The sequence below is a fragment of the Apium graveolens genome, chromosome 3 (genome assembly GCF_009905375.1).
Source record: "Apium graveolens cultivar Ventura chromosome 3, ASM990537v1, whole genome shotgun sequence".
NCBI classification, from domain to species: domain Eukaryota; kingdom Viridiplantae; phylum Streptophyta; class Magnoliopsida; order Apiales; family Apiaceae; genus Apium; species Apium graveolens.
Window position 1 is genome coordinate 284,058,077 of NC_133649.1, and position 19,391 is coordinate 284,077,467.

At 32.2% G+C, this 19,391-nt stretch overlaps 2 protein-coding genes and 1 long non-coding RNA gene across 3 annotated transcripts; 1 reads left to right on the plus strand and 2 right to left on the minus strand.

Moving 5' to 3' along the window:
* Positions 1-3,299: 3,299 nt before the first annotated feature.
* Positions 3,300-5,001, minus strand: LOC141713486 (uncharacterized). Its single transcript, XR_012571972.1, has 3 exons — positions 4,530-5,001; positions 4,282-4,438; positions 3,300-3,867 (listed from the first exon to the last, which is right to left on the minus strand). It is a non-coding gene; the product is annotated as an uncharacterized LOC141713486 (long non-coding RNA).
* An 11-nt stretch (positions 5,002-5,012) lies between these two features.
* LOC141713485 (1-aminocyclopropane-1-carboxylate oxidase 3) lies at positions 5,013-6,528 on the plus strand. Its single transcript, XM_074516917.1, has 4 exons — positions 5,013-5,211; positions 5,323-5,549; positions 5,704-6,037; positions 6,114-6,528. The coding sequence occupies exons 1-4, from the start codon at positions 5,107-5,109 to the stop codon at positions 6,399-6,401; spliced, it is 954 nt and encodes a 317-aa protein (XP_074373018.1). The 5' UTR covers positions 5,013-5,106; the 3' UTR covers positions 6,402-6,528.
* Positions 6,529-8,682: 2,154 nt separating this feature from the next.
* Positions 8,683-11,341, minus strand: LOC141711098 (inositol diphosphatase DSP4-like). The gene is made up of 6 exons (XM_074513536.1): positions 11,025-11,341; positions 10,574-10,667; positions 9,514-9,571; positions 9,361-9,404; positions 9,088-9,269; positions 8,683-8,983 (listed from the first exon to the last, which is right to left on the minus strand). The coding sequence occupies exons 1-6, from the start codon at positions 11,234-11,236 to the stop codon at positions 8,899-8,901; spliced, it is 675 nt and encodes a 224-aa protein (XP_074369637.1). The 5' UTR covers positions 11,237-11,341; the 3' UTR covers positions 8,683-8,898.
* Between the last annotated feature and the right edge of the window lie 8,050 nt (positions 11,342-19,391).

Sequence of the window (19,391 nt, forward strand, 5' to 3'; positions counted from 1 at the left end):
AAACATTTTCTATATTATGTATATTATTATTTAAAAAATGTTAAGAATCAAATGAGACGGAGAATGTATTATTTATTTATTTCTGGTATCTGTCGCACTCTTACTGCTCATTTTAATACGTACCAACACTTTTTTTCTAATATATGCGTAATTTTTTAAAAAGTGATACGTAACAGGGGCCAGACAGTATTTTTTTTCTCGATAACTACTACTGTCTACTTGCATTATTTGATATGCGAGATTGACTAAGATAAAAAATATCTAATAACCATGAACCTTTCTTAATTTGATGACCAGTTTGCGGTGATCGTAACTTTTCTTTTTATCATTACTTACATATATTTCAGTAGCGGAACTTTTGACCTTCAAAAAATTATTTGGAATTCTACCGGTACTTGGAAAACTAAACAAAGGATTCAATTCACCATTCCAACTGTGGCCTACGTTAAACAAACGAATGTAATCTTCACTAAATATGCACAAAAAATTTAAGCGTGATAGTATGATCTACAAACATAAATTTTTAATAAAAACGCACAAAAAATTTGCTCTTTGTAAATGTATGTCGCTAGATGAATAATACACAGAATAACATAAAAATCTTGTTTGTTTCGATCTTAAGTCAAATATGAAACACAAAGTTTCTTGAATTATAAATGAATTACAGACGAGTATTTCAAATTGGACAAAAATACTCCAAGTTCATTATGTAGTTATCGCAAAATATGAAAACTTAGTATTAAAGTTCTTCGTGATCATTACAAGTTACAGAGTTATCTAATATAAAATTATTAATTACTTATTAAAAATTAATTAAGTAATTTTTAGGTATATAATAAGAAATCAGATACCAACATTTTAATTATCTTGAAATCTATAATTGTAAGATAGTTATAAGATAGTTATAAGATAGTTCAAGTTTCGTATGAAACTAACGAAAGAAAATGTGTGTCATCTATACTATATTATAATAGACGAAATATTAAAAGTTTGGTAGTCGGTCGGTCAGTACTTGTTAAAATTACTTAATTACCCATACTTAATTATTTGAAAATTCTTATTATTGGGTCGATCAATTCTAATTATAATTGATATTTAAGTCAACTTCCTCTATTACTTTACCAATTTCAATTATATTATATATCGAACTCTATATTATTATATTTTATATTAAATTCAACTTCTTCTACTAATTTATATTTTAATTCATATCGAGTTCTGTATTATTCTAATTTGTTACTTCAGGCTAAATTAATAAGCAAACTAAATATAATTATTAAGATTTAGTTGATACGTCATGTGAATCGGGCTAAGATAAAATAAAAATACTACCAATCCTCCTCAAAAAATTATACAAATGAACTTGGATAAATAAAATATATACAAATGAATTTGGATAAACAAAATAATATATTTTATTTATCCGGGATAAGAAGATACATTATACAATTGATTCAGACTAACACAAACCTAAAATAAAAATACAATTCGACCAACAAAAATAAAATAACATATACTAATTATTTAGTCTAAAACAAAATTATCTTATTGATCCATACTTGAAAAAAATTAAAAATAAACTAAAAATAATTAGTTTGATTTGGTCGGTGTATTGGGCATCGGGTTAAAATAAAATAATATAAACCACTGGTCTGAGAGAAATCAAATTAATATTAGATTAAGTATAATTCATATCTTATTGATGTGAACTAAAAATCAAATTTTAACTAAAACGTAAATATTAAATTTTTTTTTAAAATGCACATAGAATTATCAATAAAACTATATCGTTCAATCAGTAATATTGTTTTTTTCAAATATCTCTTATAGAATTACTGTTAATCGATTAAGTAATCAACATGCTAAAATTATATTTTTTAAGGTCTCAACATAATGAAGATATTATACTTTTATCCTCAATAAAATAATAATTTCGTTATAATAACGTTTCCCTCCTTACCAATGCTATCACTTTAAATAAGTTTAAATGTTCAAAAAAATTATGAACATATACGTCTACTAATATAATTATTATGAAGTCATATTAATTAAAGTTTTTAATGAAAAAAATTAAAATTAAAAAACATCCGTGCACCGCACAGGTTTTAAGTTAGTTAAATTATACACATCAAACTCGAAAGTGTTATCGAATCTAATGAAAAGGCAACAAAACAAAGCCATTCTAAACTCCAAAACAAAACACCTGCAACACTTTCTTGATCGATTAAAAATGAATTTCGACCCACGTTAGAAATCTTTACACCCAATCTTGTAACCTCACTTTTTCTTACCGCCCAACTCTTCCACGTGAAGTAGATGAGTGGATCAACGCAAAAGATAGAGATGAAGACATACAGTATATGTAATACTATCTTTGTTTTTTTTATAATTGTCGTTTGACTTTTCAACACGTAATTTAAAATGCTTTGATTGGATAGTTAACGTAATTTTTTTAAAAAAATTCTTTCTGTGAATTTTAGTTCAAGTTATATAGTTTTATTAAAAAAAAAATTAAAAATAATAATATTTATTATACAATCAAAACACCTTGAGACGTGTGTAGAAAAATCAAAGCACAATTATAAAAAAATAGATGGAGTACATATTAGGGCTGGCTGGCCCCCGGCGGCGTTCGTGTCCACTGACTCATGACTTTGTTGATTTTTTATTTGTTTCTAATTTTGGTTATAAGTTAACCAACCATTCAACTCTAACAAAACTCCTAATATATTACTGAAGGGCAATCTTACTGACATCACTTGGACACATGAACAGGACGGGACGGATCTATTAACGGGGGCATCTGGGATACATGTCCCTCTTCAAATTGAATTTTACATTTTTTCATTATTAGCTTTTTCGAAATATATAAAAATATCTATACAGAATTTATGAATATAAGGTGATTTTCCAAAATTTACTTAGAATTCCTCCAAAGAAAAATTCATGAATAGAGTCGGTCCTAAGATATATAAAGTCCCAAGCAATTATTTTTTTGATCCCAACAACAAATCAAAAGAAGTAAAGGAAAAGAGATATTGACTATGTGTCACTAAAATTTATTTTATACCTATAATTTAAATTTTTGTCTTTTATTCTTTCATATATATAAAGAAAATGTACCCCTAAGCATTCAATTTATTCGATATTCCCATTCGTTAGCATAAAAGGGCTGATGTCGGGACAGACTCTGTTCATGAATCCGCTCCTGCTGATGAAAGATCAAGAACAGAACTAAACAATGTTTATTCAAAGATTAGCAGTAAACAAGGACTTGGAGAAGAGCAATTTATATTTTATTTCTTTACAACCGACCGAAACAGTTGGTCCAACTACCAGCACGAAATTAGGGACATAACGAGAAATAACTCCTCAATCTTCGCAGTAAACCAAATTATTCACCACTTTTCTTATATCAGAAGCTTCCTACTTCCAAAATTACTCAGTGAGCTCGTCAACTTAAAAATCGAATAATTTAACGTTAACGCCACTGTTTATCGAGCAAGCTTATTAGGCTTTCTGATTCGATTTGCAGATACATAACAATTATAAAAGGTACAAGCAATACTAATATATAAACTGCAATGTCCTGTGTAACTGGTTCAGTTTCTCTCTTCCTATTTATAATTTGTACCGCCCTTGTGGCTCATTCGAATAGAAACAACGTAGAGACTGCTTCCATTAGCTTAGGACGTAATGAGAATACATGGGAGCAACTATCTTATTTAGCTTACGAACATGTACATGGGTGGCATGTGATTCGGAATTGATACAGATAACTTACCACATAATGCATTATTCCTGTCTTTCCTATAAAGAATCGAAACGGCTTTATGAACTCAATTACAAGGGCTGCTTTTGCCGACCCTGTAGAACACAAGAGGGCAAAAGGTAAGTAATTAGATATCCAAAAGCAATACTATGGAGATTAAAGTTAACTACCATTAGAACATGTCATTGTTTAATATAAATCTAAATCTATCTATTGCAAGTTACAATGATTAAACGTCTTCCACCATAACATGAATGGGAGTCAATTTAGGGACCTTTCAGAAGTCTCTATCTTTTAGCTACTTCCAAGACATCAAAGAGGCCACTCATTTGAGATCTACATAATTCATATTTTTACTGGAATGACGTTAATATCAATCTTATCCGGAGTATGATTCCGGAAAACTCTGTCTCGCACATAAAAATTACTTCATTCTATCAATTTTACGATGTTGTGTCCAGTGGCCTCTACTTAGATCCGTCCTTGGCAGTGTCGGTAAAAATGGTTACCTACTTTCCCAGAACAGGAGAATTAGTTGGAAACTGACTCAGCATCCTCTCTCCGCTTCTCCTTAAGGTTATTTCATGATACAGAATGATTATATCCCCCATCTTCAGTCTTTAAATGTCCTCCATTATATGGGACCAAAGTTCTCAGCTTGCTGCCCTAAATAGTGACAGATATGACGAATGTAAGTTAATCACAGAAATATCAGTTTAAGAAGGTATTAATTACAGTACAATTAAGTAATATAAACCTAAGCTTCTAAAGATGGATACAAAGATTGAAGAGTCAACTATTCACTGCTAGTAAAATGACATAAGCTTGGTCTCAATTGCACAGAAAATATCAACAGCTACAAGGGTCGTAACGATCAAATCAGATGTCATTTTGTCGAGGAAAAAATAATAAGAAAAACATGCTTTAGAGGCTGTTAAACGATGAGCAACAAGGCAGCTTCCTAATTTATTTTTCTCCAGTCTTCAACTATTCAAATATAGAGGTCGCAGCAGCCACCATCTTATGGTCAAGATTCAAGAATGTTTTATCTGCCAAAGTGGGGTCTTATCATATTATTGCAGGACAAATTTTTCAACAGTGAAACAAGAAACAAATATGCAACATGTAGTAGACCCACCAAGGTTTTAATTAAAATATTTTAATTAAATATTTAACCCTCTACAATCTACATGCTTGATGCTTCTACTGATACTTCACTTCCCTATAAATAGGACTCAAAACTCAGCATATTCTACACAGAACTTCATAAGCTTCAACTTACACACACTCGGTGAAATTCAGAAAGACATTAAGAGGAGAAAGAACACACAGAGATGGAGAACTTTCCAATCATCAACTTGCAGAAGCTGAACGCTGAAGAGAGAACCTCTACGATGGAGAGTATTAAAGATGCTTGCGAGAACTGGGGATTCTTTGAGGTACTAGTATAACTTTTTCTGTGCACTCTCGATATCTTATTTTACCTGGCTAGTGTATCATTTTAGTAGTGGTCTAGATCCAACTGATGATGTTAATTTATACTGTTGCAGCTTGTGAACCACGGGATTTCACATGATCTTATGGACACGGTGGAACGATTGACAAAGGAGCACTATAAGAAGTGCATGGAGCAGAGGTTCAAGGAGATGGTTGCGAGTAAAGCTCTGGAGGGAGTCCAAGCAGAAGTTACTGATATGGACTGGGAGAGCACCTTCTTTTTACGCCATCTCCCGTATACAAACATTTCCGAGATCCCTGACCTTGAGGATGAGTACAGGTACAAATATCTAAAAGATCATTACTTATGCCATAATAATTGTTGAACTTAACTTATAACAGATGATATTATGCATGGTCATCTGTGTCCTAGACTCCTAGTTGTCTTGATTCTCCTATATATTCATGTGCTTCTGTACATTTTGGGGTGACAGGAAGGTGATGAAGGAATTTGCAGGAAAGCTCGAGAAACTAGCAGAGGAACTTCTGGACTTGCTGTGTGAGAATCTGGGACTAGAGAAAGGTTACCTAAAGAAAGCCTTTCATGGCACAAAGGGTCCCAATTTTGGCACAAAGGTCAGCAACTACCCCCCATGTCCCAATCCAGAGTTGATCAAGGGGCTAAGAGCTCACACAGATGCTGGTGGCATAATCTTACTATTCCAAGATGACAAGGTCAGCGGTCTACAGCTCCTCAAGGATGGCAAGTGGGTTGATGTTCCACCAATGCGTCATTCCATTGTGATCAACCTCGGTGATCAACTAGAGGTACAAGCTGTTCAACAAAACTTCACTATATACATTGATTTACGAGTGAGACCCTAATTACATTTCTTAAATATAGGTTATCACCAACGGGAAATACAAGAGTGTGCTTCACAGAGTGATAGCTCAATCAGATGGAAATCGCATGTCTCTTGCTTCATTTTACAACCCTGGCAATGACGCTATTATCTATCCAGCATCAGCACTGGTGGAGAAAGAAACAGATGAGAAGCAAGTATACCCAAAGTTCATGTTCGATGATTACATGAAGCTATATACGACTGTCAAATTTCAGGCCAAGGAACCACGGTTTGAAGCCATGAAAGCTATAGAAATGGATGTGAATTTGAAACAAATTGCAGCATAGATGTTTGGAGTAGTCTGAAACTGTGATTTTATATTGCTATCATATGGGGGTGTGCTTTCTGAGTGTAACAAAGAGACCGAAACATATTCTATTCTAAATTATTATATTAAATCATCTTGTTAATATTGCCGCCGTCCCCCAAAGTACACTCAAAGCATGGTATTAGAAGAAAAATGAAATTTGTTGTCTTTACAAACTAAAAGGCCAAAAGGGAAACAGTACTAAAGAGAAGCTATTATATGCTAAAACAGTGGAGAACTGCATTATGCCAACTTTTGATGACTTCACTATTAACAGAAAACCATACATACTGCGCAGGTACATGTAAAGCATTTTAACAAAGGAACCAAATTTGAGACGACTAATCATGGTATAAGACAATTTTCTTACGAAATGATGATTTTAAAGAGAGAAACAAAGGAAGAAAACTCAAGAGCTGAACCCCAATAGATGTAAAAAGAAGTCAAAGCCAAAAAGAGAAAAAATAAAAAATTGAAGTACTAAGACTCCAAGAGCCAAATTGGAGAAGGAAAAGAAAGGTAGTTTAAGTTATACTATCTCCGCTGAACAAAATATCTTAGGAAACGATGGCACCCTGGTTCAATGACATGCATAATAATAGTGTTTACCATATCTAAACATCTCTAAACTGCTACTCACAAGTAACAGAAGTCATAACTTCATGAAATAGCATAAATCCTGTTGCTAACCATGTATCCATATAGACTTAATCTAGTCCTCGTTTGTGAATAGCATTGACCTACAAAAATACACGTGCAGCATTTAGCTATTGTTAATGAAGGAAGGAGGAAGGGAAATTTAATTTCTGTTCCTACAGTAGTGATCATTGCAACTGCAAAAACAGCAACTTAGCACTAATTACTAAAAGATCTTCTAAGATATAAAATGTTAATCTTTTTTCTAACAAAGAATGAAATATCATCAATTACAAACTACGCCCAAATGATGCATACTGTATATGATAGCCAGAACTACAAGAATGCCTAATGAGTCACTAGGTGGCTTCTTATATATGTTTTCATAAACACATCACCAAGAAAGTTGTACTCTACACACTCTCATGATGTGTTTCTATATATAAGCTCTTGCAATTTTAGTATGTGAAGGAAAAGATCAAACCTTTTTCAGTGGTTACAAATGAGACTGGGCTCCGTACAAGAAGTTCATCGCTGAAAGAGAGCCAGAGAAAAGAAGTCTTATTAGCCTGCCAAAGATGTTTCTAAAGAACTTCAGGGACGTAACATGCTGAAATTCGGCACTTCCAGTTTTACTTGCTCAAGGAACAGTAGTTACAAAGATCTACCAAGGACATCCTCAGGACTAAAATAAAAAAGGAAGTAGCCACAGCAGAAAATGTAACGGGAGTAATGGATTGAGTGCATTCTTGCAAAAAATAGAGCATAAAATTGAATAGTTGAGGTTCAGTATCACAAGTTTATAAATGCCCCAAACTGTATTATAAACTAAACTCTATGATCAATGTCCTTCCAACAGTTGAGAAACACAGACATTGAAGATGTTGTGGTTAATCAGCTGTAGACACTAAAAATGAAAAAATAAATATATATATATATATTCCAAAACAAATATTTAATTACTGGAACTAATACAAATGCCCGTTTTTTAAGAAATTCATGCATCAGTAAAAGGCTCCTTCAACTTTTGTATCCTTGGTGGTGTCTATACTTCCCCCCTGAGCCTTCTCAACCAGCTCCAAAATCCACTTTATTTTAAGTTGATTTAGGTTATATAGTTTCCCAATCAAGCAAAGCTATTTCAATAAATCTGTCTTTTGTATATAGTTAAGAATTGGTCTTCCATGTCATCAAAGATTTTTTCATGCCCATACTGAAATACATAGAAGCACATATTCTCCCAGACAAGCCAGAAAAAAAAATCATTATATCACAATTTTTAAGTGACGGATTTGATAGATACAGTTCTATAAGAAAGGTCAAGCAATCCTTTTGGTGCCTCTAACTCTGGCATGGTTTCATCTTAGTATTGTAGTTATGTTTCAATTAGAAACACCCCATGTACGAAATTCCTAGGTGATAAAATATGTTCTTGGAAGTACTAAACTCAATTTTTTTCATATAGCTGCCTGTGTCAATCCTTATACTCACTAATATGCAATGTGACATTGCAAAAAAAAACAAAAAGAGGCTTGATCTTTTCCAGCTGAAGTAGGAAAACAGATGTTAAAATCTACTGTTCTAATAATATCAGCCTGCTTAAATTTTTAAATAAGTTGCAAGATCTTTGCTACAACATATTATTAAAACCATTGAGTAAATGGTGTAATTCAAGACTAAAATACACTAGCTACAGCCTAAAGCTCCTAGTCAAGCTTAGTCAGCATTGATAGGCTGAAATAATACAAGATAAAATCCTATAATATTTTTGTAATAATCGTGTAAACTTGATGCTCAGGGAGAAAGCAAGATGAGTTGGGTACTTCAAACAAGAAAAGCTGCTACTTATTGTCCAGAAGAGAACAGAAAGCATCATTGTCCTCGGGAGGGAAAGAAATTACTGTCCCTTCACAGCTGAAATTCATCCTAAAAAATCAAGTTTCCCATTTAATCCATCTCAAGGAAAGAACAACCATAAGGTTTCAAGTAATTAGAAGAAACAAAGTCTTTTCACATATATAGTTGTTTACCTCTTTAAACATGAAAACTCTTTTGGTATATGCTTGAAAGTCAAGATATCAAATAGCTCCATAAACCTCTGATCAGAAACCCTGGCCTTGGCAGCTGCAAAGCACTGATACTCATCAAATATTGAGGTCAGGCACCATTTCTGCAGTTTTCTCAGGCACCCTACCACACAACCTGTTCGGTGCTGAAGAAGGAATTCATATCAGATACCAGTTACAATTACAAAGTGTGCACTATGTTGATGGTGAAGCTATAAAAAACCTGACTACCCATACCTTGCCTCGTTTGCAATGAATTAGCAGTGGGTGATTCCTGATATCTGAAATGGCCGCATGGCGAGGTACAAGTAATTAATCATAAAACGAACTAAACTTGAATTCATGTCAGGCCAGAAAAACTCAAAATATGGAGATTTGAGAGTGCAATACCAATGACTACTTTGAGTGCTTCCCGGATTGTTTCCTCTGGAATATTGACAAAAGGTTCCTACAATGACCAATGGCATGATAACAAATTTAATCCTCAGTCAAATAAAAAGTTATTGACCTATCAATCTACATAATATTGCAATGCATGCGGTTATCGATTTTCCCTTAAGATGCCAGTAATATTTAATGCCCTGGTGTACAAGATATGCTAATTACCCACATTCTCACAAAGATTAAGTAAAGCTGTGCAGTCTGCAATTGGTCATATCTACATTAATTCTCAAATTGTAATTCCTAATATCTTCTGGTTCGATTAATACAATTGGGACACTGGCATGTTCTTGTGAAATCTCAAATGCTTACACCTAAAAACGAGTAATATATGCATTCAGAAGGGATCGTTTTGTTTAATTACTTTCTCACGTATGCTTTTAGAATTATACATTTTCCTCCCATTTGGGAATTGATTGAAAAATCAGCTCAACTGCACATTTCAAATTAGTAAAGACAAATTAATTATAACCTGCATTTCTCAACAAAATGGATCTATTTCTATTTAAACCATGATCACGCGCAAGTGCATAAAAATACTCCTGAAAGATAGAAGAAGTTATGTTGAGATCCAGTTAGCTTTAAATATCTTTGAAATTCCTCAATGTGAAATACTAGTTGAACTAAAGGTAGAGGATTTTGGGTATATCAATGAAACATATATAGTGCCATCAGTCAAGACACTAACTACTAACCACAATAATTGAATGCAATAACTCCAAACGATCGGAATATAATCTATTAACTAATCACCAAATGTTCATGAACCTAATAACTTGAAATTAAATCAATTCCAGATATATAGCAAGTAGCTATTATTACTACTATGCATAAATCATTTTGATCCGAGAATGCATACAGATCTAATAAAATTCACTAGTTAATCATAGATTTATAGTAATGCTAATAACAAAACTTGCAACACAATTCCAATTGTTTTAAAAAAAATACAAGTAGACTTAAACAAACTAAGCACGAAGAAAAAAATGAATAAATCGCATAGTACTACCTTGCTACCATCAACACCAAACTGAAACAAACGGATGCCATTGGACCTCAAAAACTCCGCGTTCACCTCTGGATACGGCTCCGGACACAAATATCTGATCAAAACCCTAACATTGTTAACAATTCTTCATTTGCACTTACAAAATTTTGTACCACTAAAAAATGCATCAATATAAACATCTACATTATAACTTTTGTTATTTCAAGTCAAATTACGTTCTACCACAACATACTTGAAATTTAATCAAATTACTTGCTACGAACAACTGATGAACAATTAATATTTTGACTTTAATAATAAAATTTTGTACTATTCATAAATGCATCTACATTAATATTCAAAGTATTAGTCTTATTATTCGAGTCAAATTACGTGACCACGTAATTTTGATAATTAATCAAATTACATGCTACGAACTTATAATGTTTCGACTTTAATATAATACGTTTACACGATGGAGCGGAGGGAGAGGGTTTGCAAGAAGGAGAAGTTGGTGGAGTCAGGAAAGCCAGACCTATATATTCCATTTTCGACCATTGCGAAGTTAAAAGGCGGCGTGTACTGTTCGTAATCTTCGTAGTTCTCGCCGGTCGGTGATGATCCCGATATGACGATCGTTCTGCACGTGTCAGCGTCTCCTTCTGTCACAGTAACTGCTTTCATATTTAATGTTTAATTAGTGCGAGCGAGAGAGAGAGGGGGAGAGAGAGTGATTGTGTTTTGTTATGAGGAAATTAGTTGAAGTTGAAGTTGAAGTTGAAGATTCAGATACTGATTTGGATGAGTTTTTATAGAGGGAGCTGGTGGTTAGAATATGCGTGTTGTATGTTAACTCAAATCCAAATATATAACCAGAGAAAAGTGTATTTTTTATTGATTATTTGTGGAGTTCGAAATTATTTTAATCTTGTGCACTATTTATCGATATATTTATACTTCTTTATTATTATATTAAAAACGAAATAATAAAATTTTTGTTATTAATCGGTCTGTTATTTAATGTATTTATTTAACAATTTTTATTTAATTACATTTATTATCTATATTATTATATTAACAATAAAACAATGAAAATTTTATTGATAGTCGGTCTCATACTTGCTAAATGTACTTAATTACTCTTATTTAATTACTTATATTATTTTTTCTTAATTATATTACTTAATTATTATTATGATCTATTTATTTTAAATCTATATTAAACATATATGAACTAATTATCCTTTTCAACTAAAACACATGATCTTTTTTTAATTTTTTAAAATAACTCTTTTCCAAATATATACTAGAAAATTTTATATAATAAAATATTAACAATAACTCATATAGTTCCGTTTCTAATATAATAATGTAGATAGATAACCAAACCAAATCGAAACTACCAAATGTAATAATGTATATCCCGCGTAGTGTATGGTTTGAAAGATAAGATTTACGTAATTATATCCCTTTCCTGACGATCAAAAGGTTATTTCCATATAAAACTCCGGCTTAATGTCTAATATATAAAATATAGTATGATATATTCAAAATTGTATCTTAATCCATGATATTATTTACACAACTTAACTAAAATATTTGTTGGTAGAAAATTATTGACGAGGCGAGGTGAAAATATAGTAGTTACCATTCTGATCCAAACATAATGTGAATTCCTTCTTCTTGTAAAGATTGATACAAGAACTCAAAATTCACGGACTCAAAAAAAAAAAATATATATAAAATAATCCTCCTAAAAAATAATTCTCAGATTCGCCTCTTCGCACTACCAAAAACGACATAATAGGCCGAATTCGCAAAATTTTCCCGATCGCATGCATTATTGTCAATAAACCGACTTTCTTTAATCTTGATCGATGCTAAAATTGTCGATAACTTGTCCGAAAGTAAATACTTGAAACTTGTGAACTGTGAGACTTTGCAAACCTAACAATTTGTTGGGCGGTCCCGCACAGTTGTTGTGTTTCATACACAAACTATCCTTGTTAGCGTGTTCACAAGACAAGACATAAGAATAGAACTGCATATGTTGCTTCTTATGTGACAACATTTTCTATGTCTTGCATAATCTTTTTCAATTAAATTTGTCTCCAGTCTTGTTTAATCCAATTCTTCGTTAGTTAACCCTAGGGAAATGCTAAAATATTTTATTTTTTTCAATAATGCGGTGTCAGAAAGTCAAATCTGAATGCTTTCATTTATTTCTGGATAGTATGTATACACGATGCCTTTCTGTTCATATTATATAACTAGCCTCTAACACGTGCGATTCACGGATTGTTTTTAACATTCGATAGTTTTTAATAATATATTTTATAATATAATTTTCAATAGTTGAAAAATAAATTGAAGAATATAATAAATTATAACAAAATATGTTTTATAATAATTTGAGACTTGATTGAAAATAAATAATATAATATAATATATTGTTTAAATAAAGAATATAAAAGTTTAAATATAATAAGCTGTTGACGGGGTTCGAACCCTGAATCCATGAGAGCAGTTTAAATATTAATATAATAATATTTTATTATTATATCCAATGATTTTCATTTTTCTGACTTTAGATCTGACGATTGTTATTTGTCGTACCAAACAACTGTACCGAGCAACTACCAAACAACTGTAAATAGAGGGTGTTCTGCTTATAATAGTATAGTATAGATATAGATTAATAAGAAATTTTTAAGAGTAGTTATAAGAATTTTTTTAATTATAATTCCTAAATTACTATAAAAAAGAAGTTAAAGAAACTAATTAAGCATCACATTTCATGTTGCTTAATTTCAATAAATAAGTAAATTATGTCAAAGATAATATTATTTTTTTATAAATAACTATTATCTCCGTCCGTCTTTGTGCCCGTTTGGAAAATTTTAAAATAAGTAATTTATAACTTAAAATGCATAAGTGACTTATAAGTGATAAGTAAATAAAAATTTATAAGTTATGTAAGTGTTTGGATAATTTACTTATAAGTCAGAATTTTTTTTATTTAAATGAACTAAAATAAATAATTTTTAAATACAATTTTCTTAATTCGTGAATTTTAAATTTAAATAATATTTATAAACATATATTTTAAAATAAAAATTAATAAAAAGGTGAAAAAATAAAATAAGTTGAGAAAAAGTACGTCATTACTAACATTCAACTTATCAGCTTATAAGTTATAAATTCGACTTATAAATTAGGTCGACAAACACCGGTCAATAAGTACTTACGGGTTTATAAGTCAAAAATCTAGCTTATTTGGTGACTGCCAGGCCCTTTATCTTTTTTATGTGTTTAATATGCTTAATAGAGGTACCTTAAAAAATGAAAATATAATTTACAAGTACATTTTAAAATTTTGTATGTACTATTATATTGAATACGGAATATAAAAAAATTTGTTGGTAATGGTCTTTATCCCTATATCTAGAATTATTAGATATTTAAGTTTAAATTGATGAAAACCGGCGTTAGATATAATCTAAAAATTATTATAGAAGGAGTTGTAAGATTCGAATTCCACTAAAAACGTATCAAAATTATAATTTGTAAGTGTTAAATAATTCTAAAATTTTATTAATAATTTCACCGGTAATTAAAATATGATTTATAATATATAACGATAAAAATAACTAGACGAATATAAGATATATTCTAAAATATTAAAATACGTGGAAAATTTAAAAATGGATAAAAAATATAAATTCCTACTATTAAGTCAAAGAATCATATGTAGCGTGTTTCAAATTTTGATAAGCGTTAAGAGCAAGTCCAAAAGTGCCCTAAATTCATGTACTAAACAAAAATTTAAGGTATTTTTTATAAATGAATGTTCCAACTAGGGATGACAATCAGGTCGGATCGGATCATGGATATGACAATATCCAAATCCATACCCGAAATTTTACACTAAACCCGAACCCGATCCAAACCTGAAAATTACACGAAAATTATATCCAAATCCGATCCAACGAATTTCGGATATATCCGAAACCCGATTTTTGTAGATCGGATTTGGATATACCCGAAATCCGATAACCGAAAACTTATACCCGAAAATTATAATTCAGTTTTGAAAAACATGCTAAACATAAGCACATGCCAGTATCCCACATGTATTGATGCACAACAAATCAGCAGCCCAGTAAAAAATAAAAATGATCAAATAAATCAATCCTTGTTAATACAAATCAACAGAACAGTTCACATATATCTCATAATCAAACAAAACAGGCTGGTTTACAGAACAGGCAGGTTTACAAATAAAGAAGCAAAACCAGTTTACAGGCTTTACAATTCAAGAGACCAAATAAACATGAATCTTAAATCTTAGAAATAGTCCACAAAATCGTTCAACAGCAAAACATATTAAGCGATTCTTCAGCCTTGCAAAATCACATCACACAGTCATTCATCTCTTTATAGTTCAATCCTGAAAATAATCATAAGAATATGTAAGGATTATATAATAACCAGCTTTTTTTATTTCCTATAAGCAAGAATCATAATTATTGTTAAGTTGAAAGAAGATGATTAAAAGGTATAAGACTTTATGTTTGTCCACCCAAAGATAATAATATGTGTATCCATTAACAATATCAAATGAAGTACACAAATTGCATTACTTCCCAATACTTTTCAAATTTAATCAACATTTTCTCAGCCATCTTTTGAATCATAAAATCTGAAGTTTCACGCCACTCTGTAATTGCTAGCCGAATCTCACATATATTCGTAAAGCACTGATTAACAGTAGGGTATTTCGTCTCAGAAAAGATTTCAGTTGCCTTGTAAAAAAAATTCAATCAACAACACACTTTTTGAGCAAAATCCCACTCCTCTTTCAAAGGAAGACAATTATATTGAGTTTCTCTTTATTCCAATCGATTCAAAACATCTTTGTATAAGAAAGCCGTTTCAAGCATCAAATAAGTGGAATTTCACCTAGTTGCACAATCAAGTCCCAGTTTTTTAGTATTTGGATTACGCAACTGTCGAGCCGTTTCTTCGAATTTTTCTTCCCTTTTAGGTGTTGCTGTCCAATAAGAAACATAAATACGAATTTTTTCAACTCCGACTCTTATCTCTTCTAATCCATCTTTCACAATTAAATTCAATATATGTGCAGAACACCTCATATGAAATAAAGTGCCACCAACAACAAGTGAAGAAGTATCTAACTTTTCTAATAAACTATGAACCATGGCATCATTAGTTGTGCAATTATCAACAGTGAGACATGATATCTTTCTATCCAAATTCCAATCCATCAAACATTCAAACAAGTGATCACATAGGACTTCTTTTGTGTGTGGACACGGAACATAAATGAACCTAAAAGTAAAATAGACATATTATAATACGAGCAGCTAACATAAAGGAACATAAATCAACTAGAAGCATCAATTAAAAATATACCTCATAATGCGACTTTGCAAAATCCAAGAAGCATCAATATAATGCGATGTGACAGCCATGTAGCCCTTCTTTTGGTTGCTTGCAGTCCACATATCGGTGGTAATGGCTACTCGACTCGAATTACTCTCCAACAAACTCAAAGTTTTGGCCTTCTCAAATTCATAAATATGAAATATCTCATTCTTTATGGTGTTTCTGCATGGAACGTTGAACAGTGGTTGAAGATATGACGAATACCTCTTGAATCCAATATGATCCATATTAGAAAGAGGATATTCGTGCATAATTATCATCTTAGCAAGCTCTTTCTTTGCTCCATCGTGGCTGAAACTATAAGATGCTAATTCCGGATGGTCTTTGCTAAAATTGCTCGCTAGGAGTTTTTGCCTTATACTACTTTGACCTTTGTTATAAAGCTTTGTCTTGTAATGAGTATTCAAATGAGATGTTCCAGCGGCCGAATCGCCTCTAAGCTTGGCACGACAATATTTACAAACAGCCTTCACAAGACCGTCAATTCTCACTTTATCGAAGTGATTCCAAGCATCGTTGTTGCCTTTTTTAAGTTCCTAATCCACCTGTTCATCATTGGTAATAGTTACCACATCAAATTCTTGACTGGAAGTGCTGATATTTCCGATGGGGGCTGATAGTAGCTCCGGTGTTGATGATGGTTCAGATTGTTCGTCATGAGCAGACCGAGAATTAGGAGCCGACTGTGAAGTTGACATGACTGCATACAGAAGTAGTAACCAACAAAAGTGTTAGGTCACACACACTGTAGAGGGGTGTGAATACAGTGTATAGCACAATCAAATCGAACTTTAATAACTCAAGTAACAGAAAACAAACTTTATTCAAAATAATAAACTCTGTTACAGTATGGAACTATTCTCTCTCAGTGATGAACAAATATCACGAGAGCTGCTAGGGTTACAAAGAATAATCTTCTCGATATGATAACACTTATAGTGTAAACCCTATGTCTGTGTTTATATACTACACAGTTACAAGATAATCGCTAATTGATATAGAATATAATTCTGCTTCCTAAAATATATCAATCAGATATCTTTTCTTCCAAGTATTCTATTCTTCATAGAATTCCTTCTTCATGCATATCTCTTCTTATGTTTGTCTCGATCTTCTCTTCCTGTGAATCAGCTGTCTTCCTTATCTGAACGTTTCCTTTAAGTCCTGATATTATCTTCTGATAAATATCTTCTGAACCTTAAGTACTGACGACTTAAGTTCTGACTTCAGTATAAGTGCTGATTTCAGTTAAGTACTGATTTGTCTTGTTTAAATAAGATCTGTAAACTAAACATAAATCACATTAGTCATGACATTATCAAATATATCTAACAATCTCCCCCAACTTGTAAATTAGCATAATATACAAGTTTAACATATATTTGATGATGTCAAAAACATTAGGTACAAATGCATGAGAATTTGACTAGATAACTACAACTTACAGTCCTTAAAGCTTTACCAATTTTTAACTTCTGATAACAGCTTCAATCTGTATTCATATCAGAATTTAAGTAGTTGTAGATCTTGACTTGGCTTCATCTTCTGATCTCTCTGATGTCAGGAGTTGTTCTGAGATAGTTCTTCAACAAACATCTCTCAGCATATCTGAGTTCATCAATCATCCTCCTTTTAGCATCTTTAAGTTCTGCAGAATCTTCACCAGTTTGAAAGATTGCAGCCCTGAGATCATTAATTTTAGCTTTCTTTATGTTCTGATCCTGTCTGATCAATTATGCCTTGTCAGACTCAAGATTGAATTCCACAGCCTTGTAACCCAGAAACGTAGTTATAATCTTAGCAGAGTTGGGCTTCATCTCAACAATATCACCCTTGTGATCTCTGTACTTTGGAAGATATGTGCTGTTAGACTTAACAGAATAAAGCTTTTTCTGTTTCTGAATTTGACTCTTCAAAAAGTTTGCAGCACTTTCTGTTATTTTGTCATTCACTTGAAGTAAGAATAATACATGTTCCAGTTCTTTAAAATACTTCAGTGGAATGGCATTTCCCCTTATATGATAAACCCTACCATCTGTCATGAAGTACAACAAGATGTGTCCTTTCAAGTAGGTATGGTAAACCATTTGTACAGATTCTAGATGATTCAATCTCTCAGGAGTTGCTCCAATACCTGGTTCACTTAAGGAAGTTGGATCATTGGTTGTGTTCTGTACCCAATCCAGTTTTATCTCTTGCTTCCTTTCCAGTAACTAATCTTGCTTCAAAACCACTTACAGTAGTCTTCAAAGGTTGAGTCTGTTTGGCTTTGGTGAATCCTGGTAGGAGTATCTTTGAAGGTTTACCATGAGCAATGTCAGAGGTTTCCTTTGATTTATCTTCTGATATCAAGTTAACTTGAGCTATGTCAGAGGTTACTTGCTTCTTTAAGATATTAGAACTAACTATCTCTTGACTCTGAACAACTTGAGCCATGTTAGAGGTTGTCTTAGAAACTTTTTTTGAAGTCAGAGCAAGATCAGCATCTTCATCAGTAATTTCTTCATTCTCAGGAGGCACATAAACTTTGATAGGTTCACCAACTTTCTCTTTGCCCTTGGACCTTGGATCTATCTGCAGTTTTGATTTAGCTTTGGTTGCTTCAGGATTTATCCTTTCTTTTATCACAATGCCTTTGAGCTTTGGAAGTTTCTTTTTACCAGAAGCTTCAGATTTAGATTTGACTTTTTCTGATTTAAGTCTAGCTTCTTCTTCCATTAGACTCTCCAAGTCCATTCCTGGATTTTCCTTAAGAAATAACTGTCTTGACATTTCTTCATCAAGATCCAAAAGTTAATCAGAACTTATCCTTTTACCAGTAGCAGAAGTAATTCTTTTTCCAACATCAGAACTTGTCCTGTGACTTGTAAGTCCAGCTCCTCTTGATGAGAAACTTCTACCTTGACCATGACCTCCACCCATTTCAGAGTTTTCCTGGTCATCTTCTTCATCATCCTTCCCCTTCAGTGTCTTATCAGTTTTGCATTTGGACTTAATTACTTTCTCCCCCTTTTTGGCATCAGCAGGTAACATAAGAGAGACAAACAATTCCACTGAGGCTTGGATTTCATCGAGTTGAGATTGCTGAGAAGCTTGATTTTTCAAAATATCATTAATCTGAGACCGTTGTTTCTCTTGAGTCTTCTCAATGTAAGTAACTCTATCAAAGGTAGGTTTGAAGAATTTTTTTCTTATCAAGTGTCCTAGTCATATCTTGCTTGAGCAATTCTTCCTTAACTTGACGTAACTCTGCATGAGTTGTTGAATGGAGACCTTGCAGATGTCTAGTACTCAATGCAGTGACTCGAAGCTGTGTCTTGAAATCATCATTAATTAACATTTCATCAGCTTTTTCCAAGTGCTCAGCAAG

Excerpts from the sequence above, each read along its gene's own strand:
- LOC141711098 (XM_074513536.1), bottom strand. The coding sequence starts at position 11,236 with ATGAAAGCAGTTACTGTGACAGAAGGAGACGCTGACACGTGCAGAACG. Across the intron at positions 9,405-9,513 it reads AGCACTCAAAGTAGTCATTG|ATATCAGGAATCACCCACTG; the intron begins GTATTGCACTCT and ends CGGCCATTTCAG. Across the intron at positions 9,270-9,360 it reads TTCATTGCAAACGAGGCAAG|CACCGAACAGGTTGTGTGGT; the intron begins GTATGGGTAGTC and ends TTCCTTCTTCAG.
- LOC141713485 (XM_074516917.1), top strand. The coding sequence starts at position 5,107 with ATGGAGAACTTTCCAATCATCAACTTGCAGAAGCTGAACGCTGAAGAG. Across the intron at positions 5,550-5,703 it reads GACCTTGAGGATGAGTACAG|GAAGGTGATGAAGGAATTTG; the intron begins GTACAAATATCT and ends TTGGGGTGACAG. Across the intron at positions 6,038-6,113 it reads ACCTCGGTGATCAACTAGAG|GTTATCACCAACGGGAAATA; the intron begins GTACAAGCTGTT and ends TCTTAAATATAG.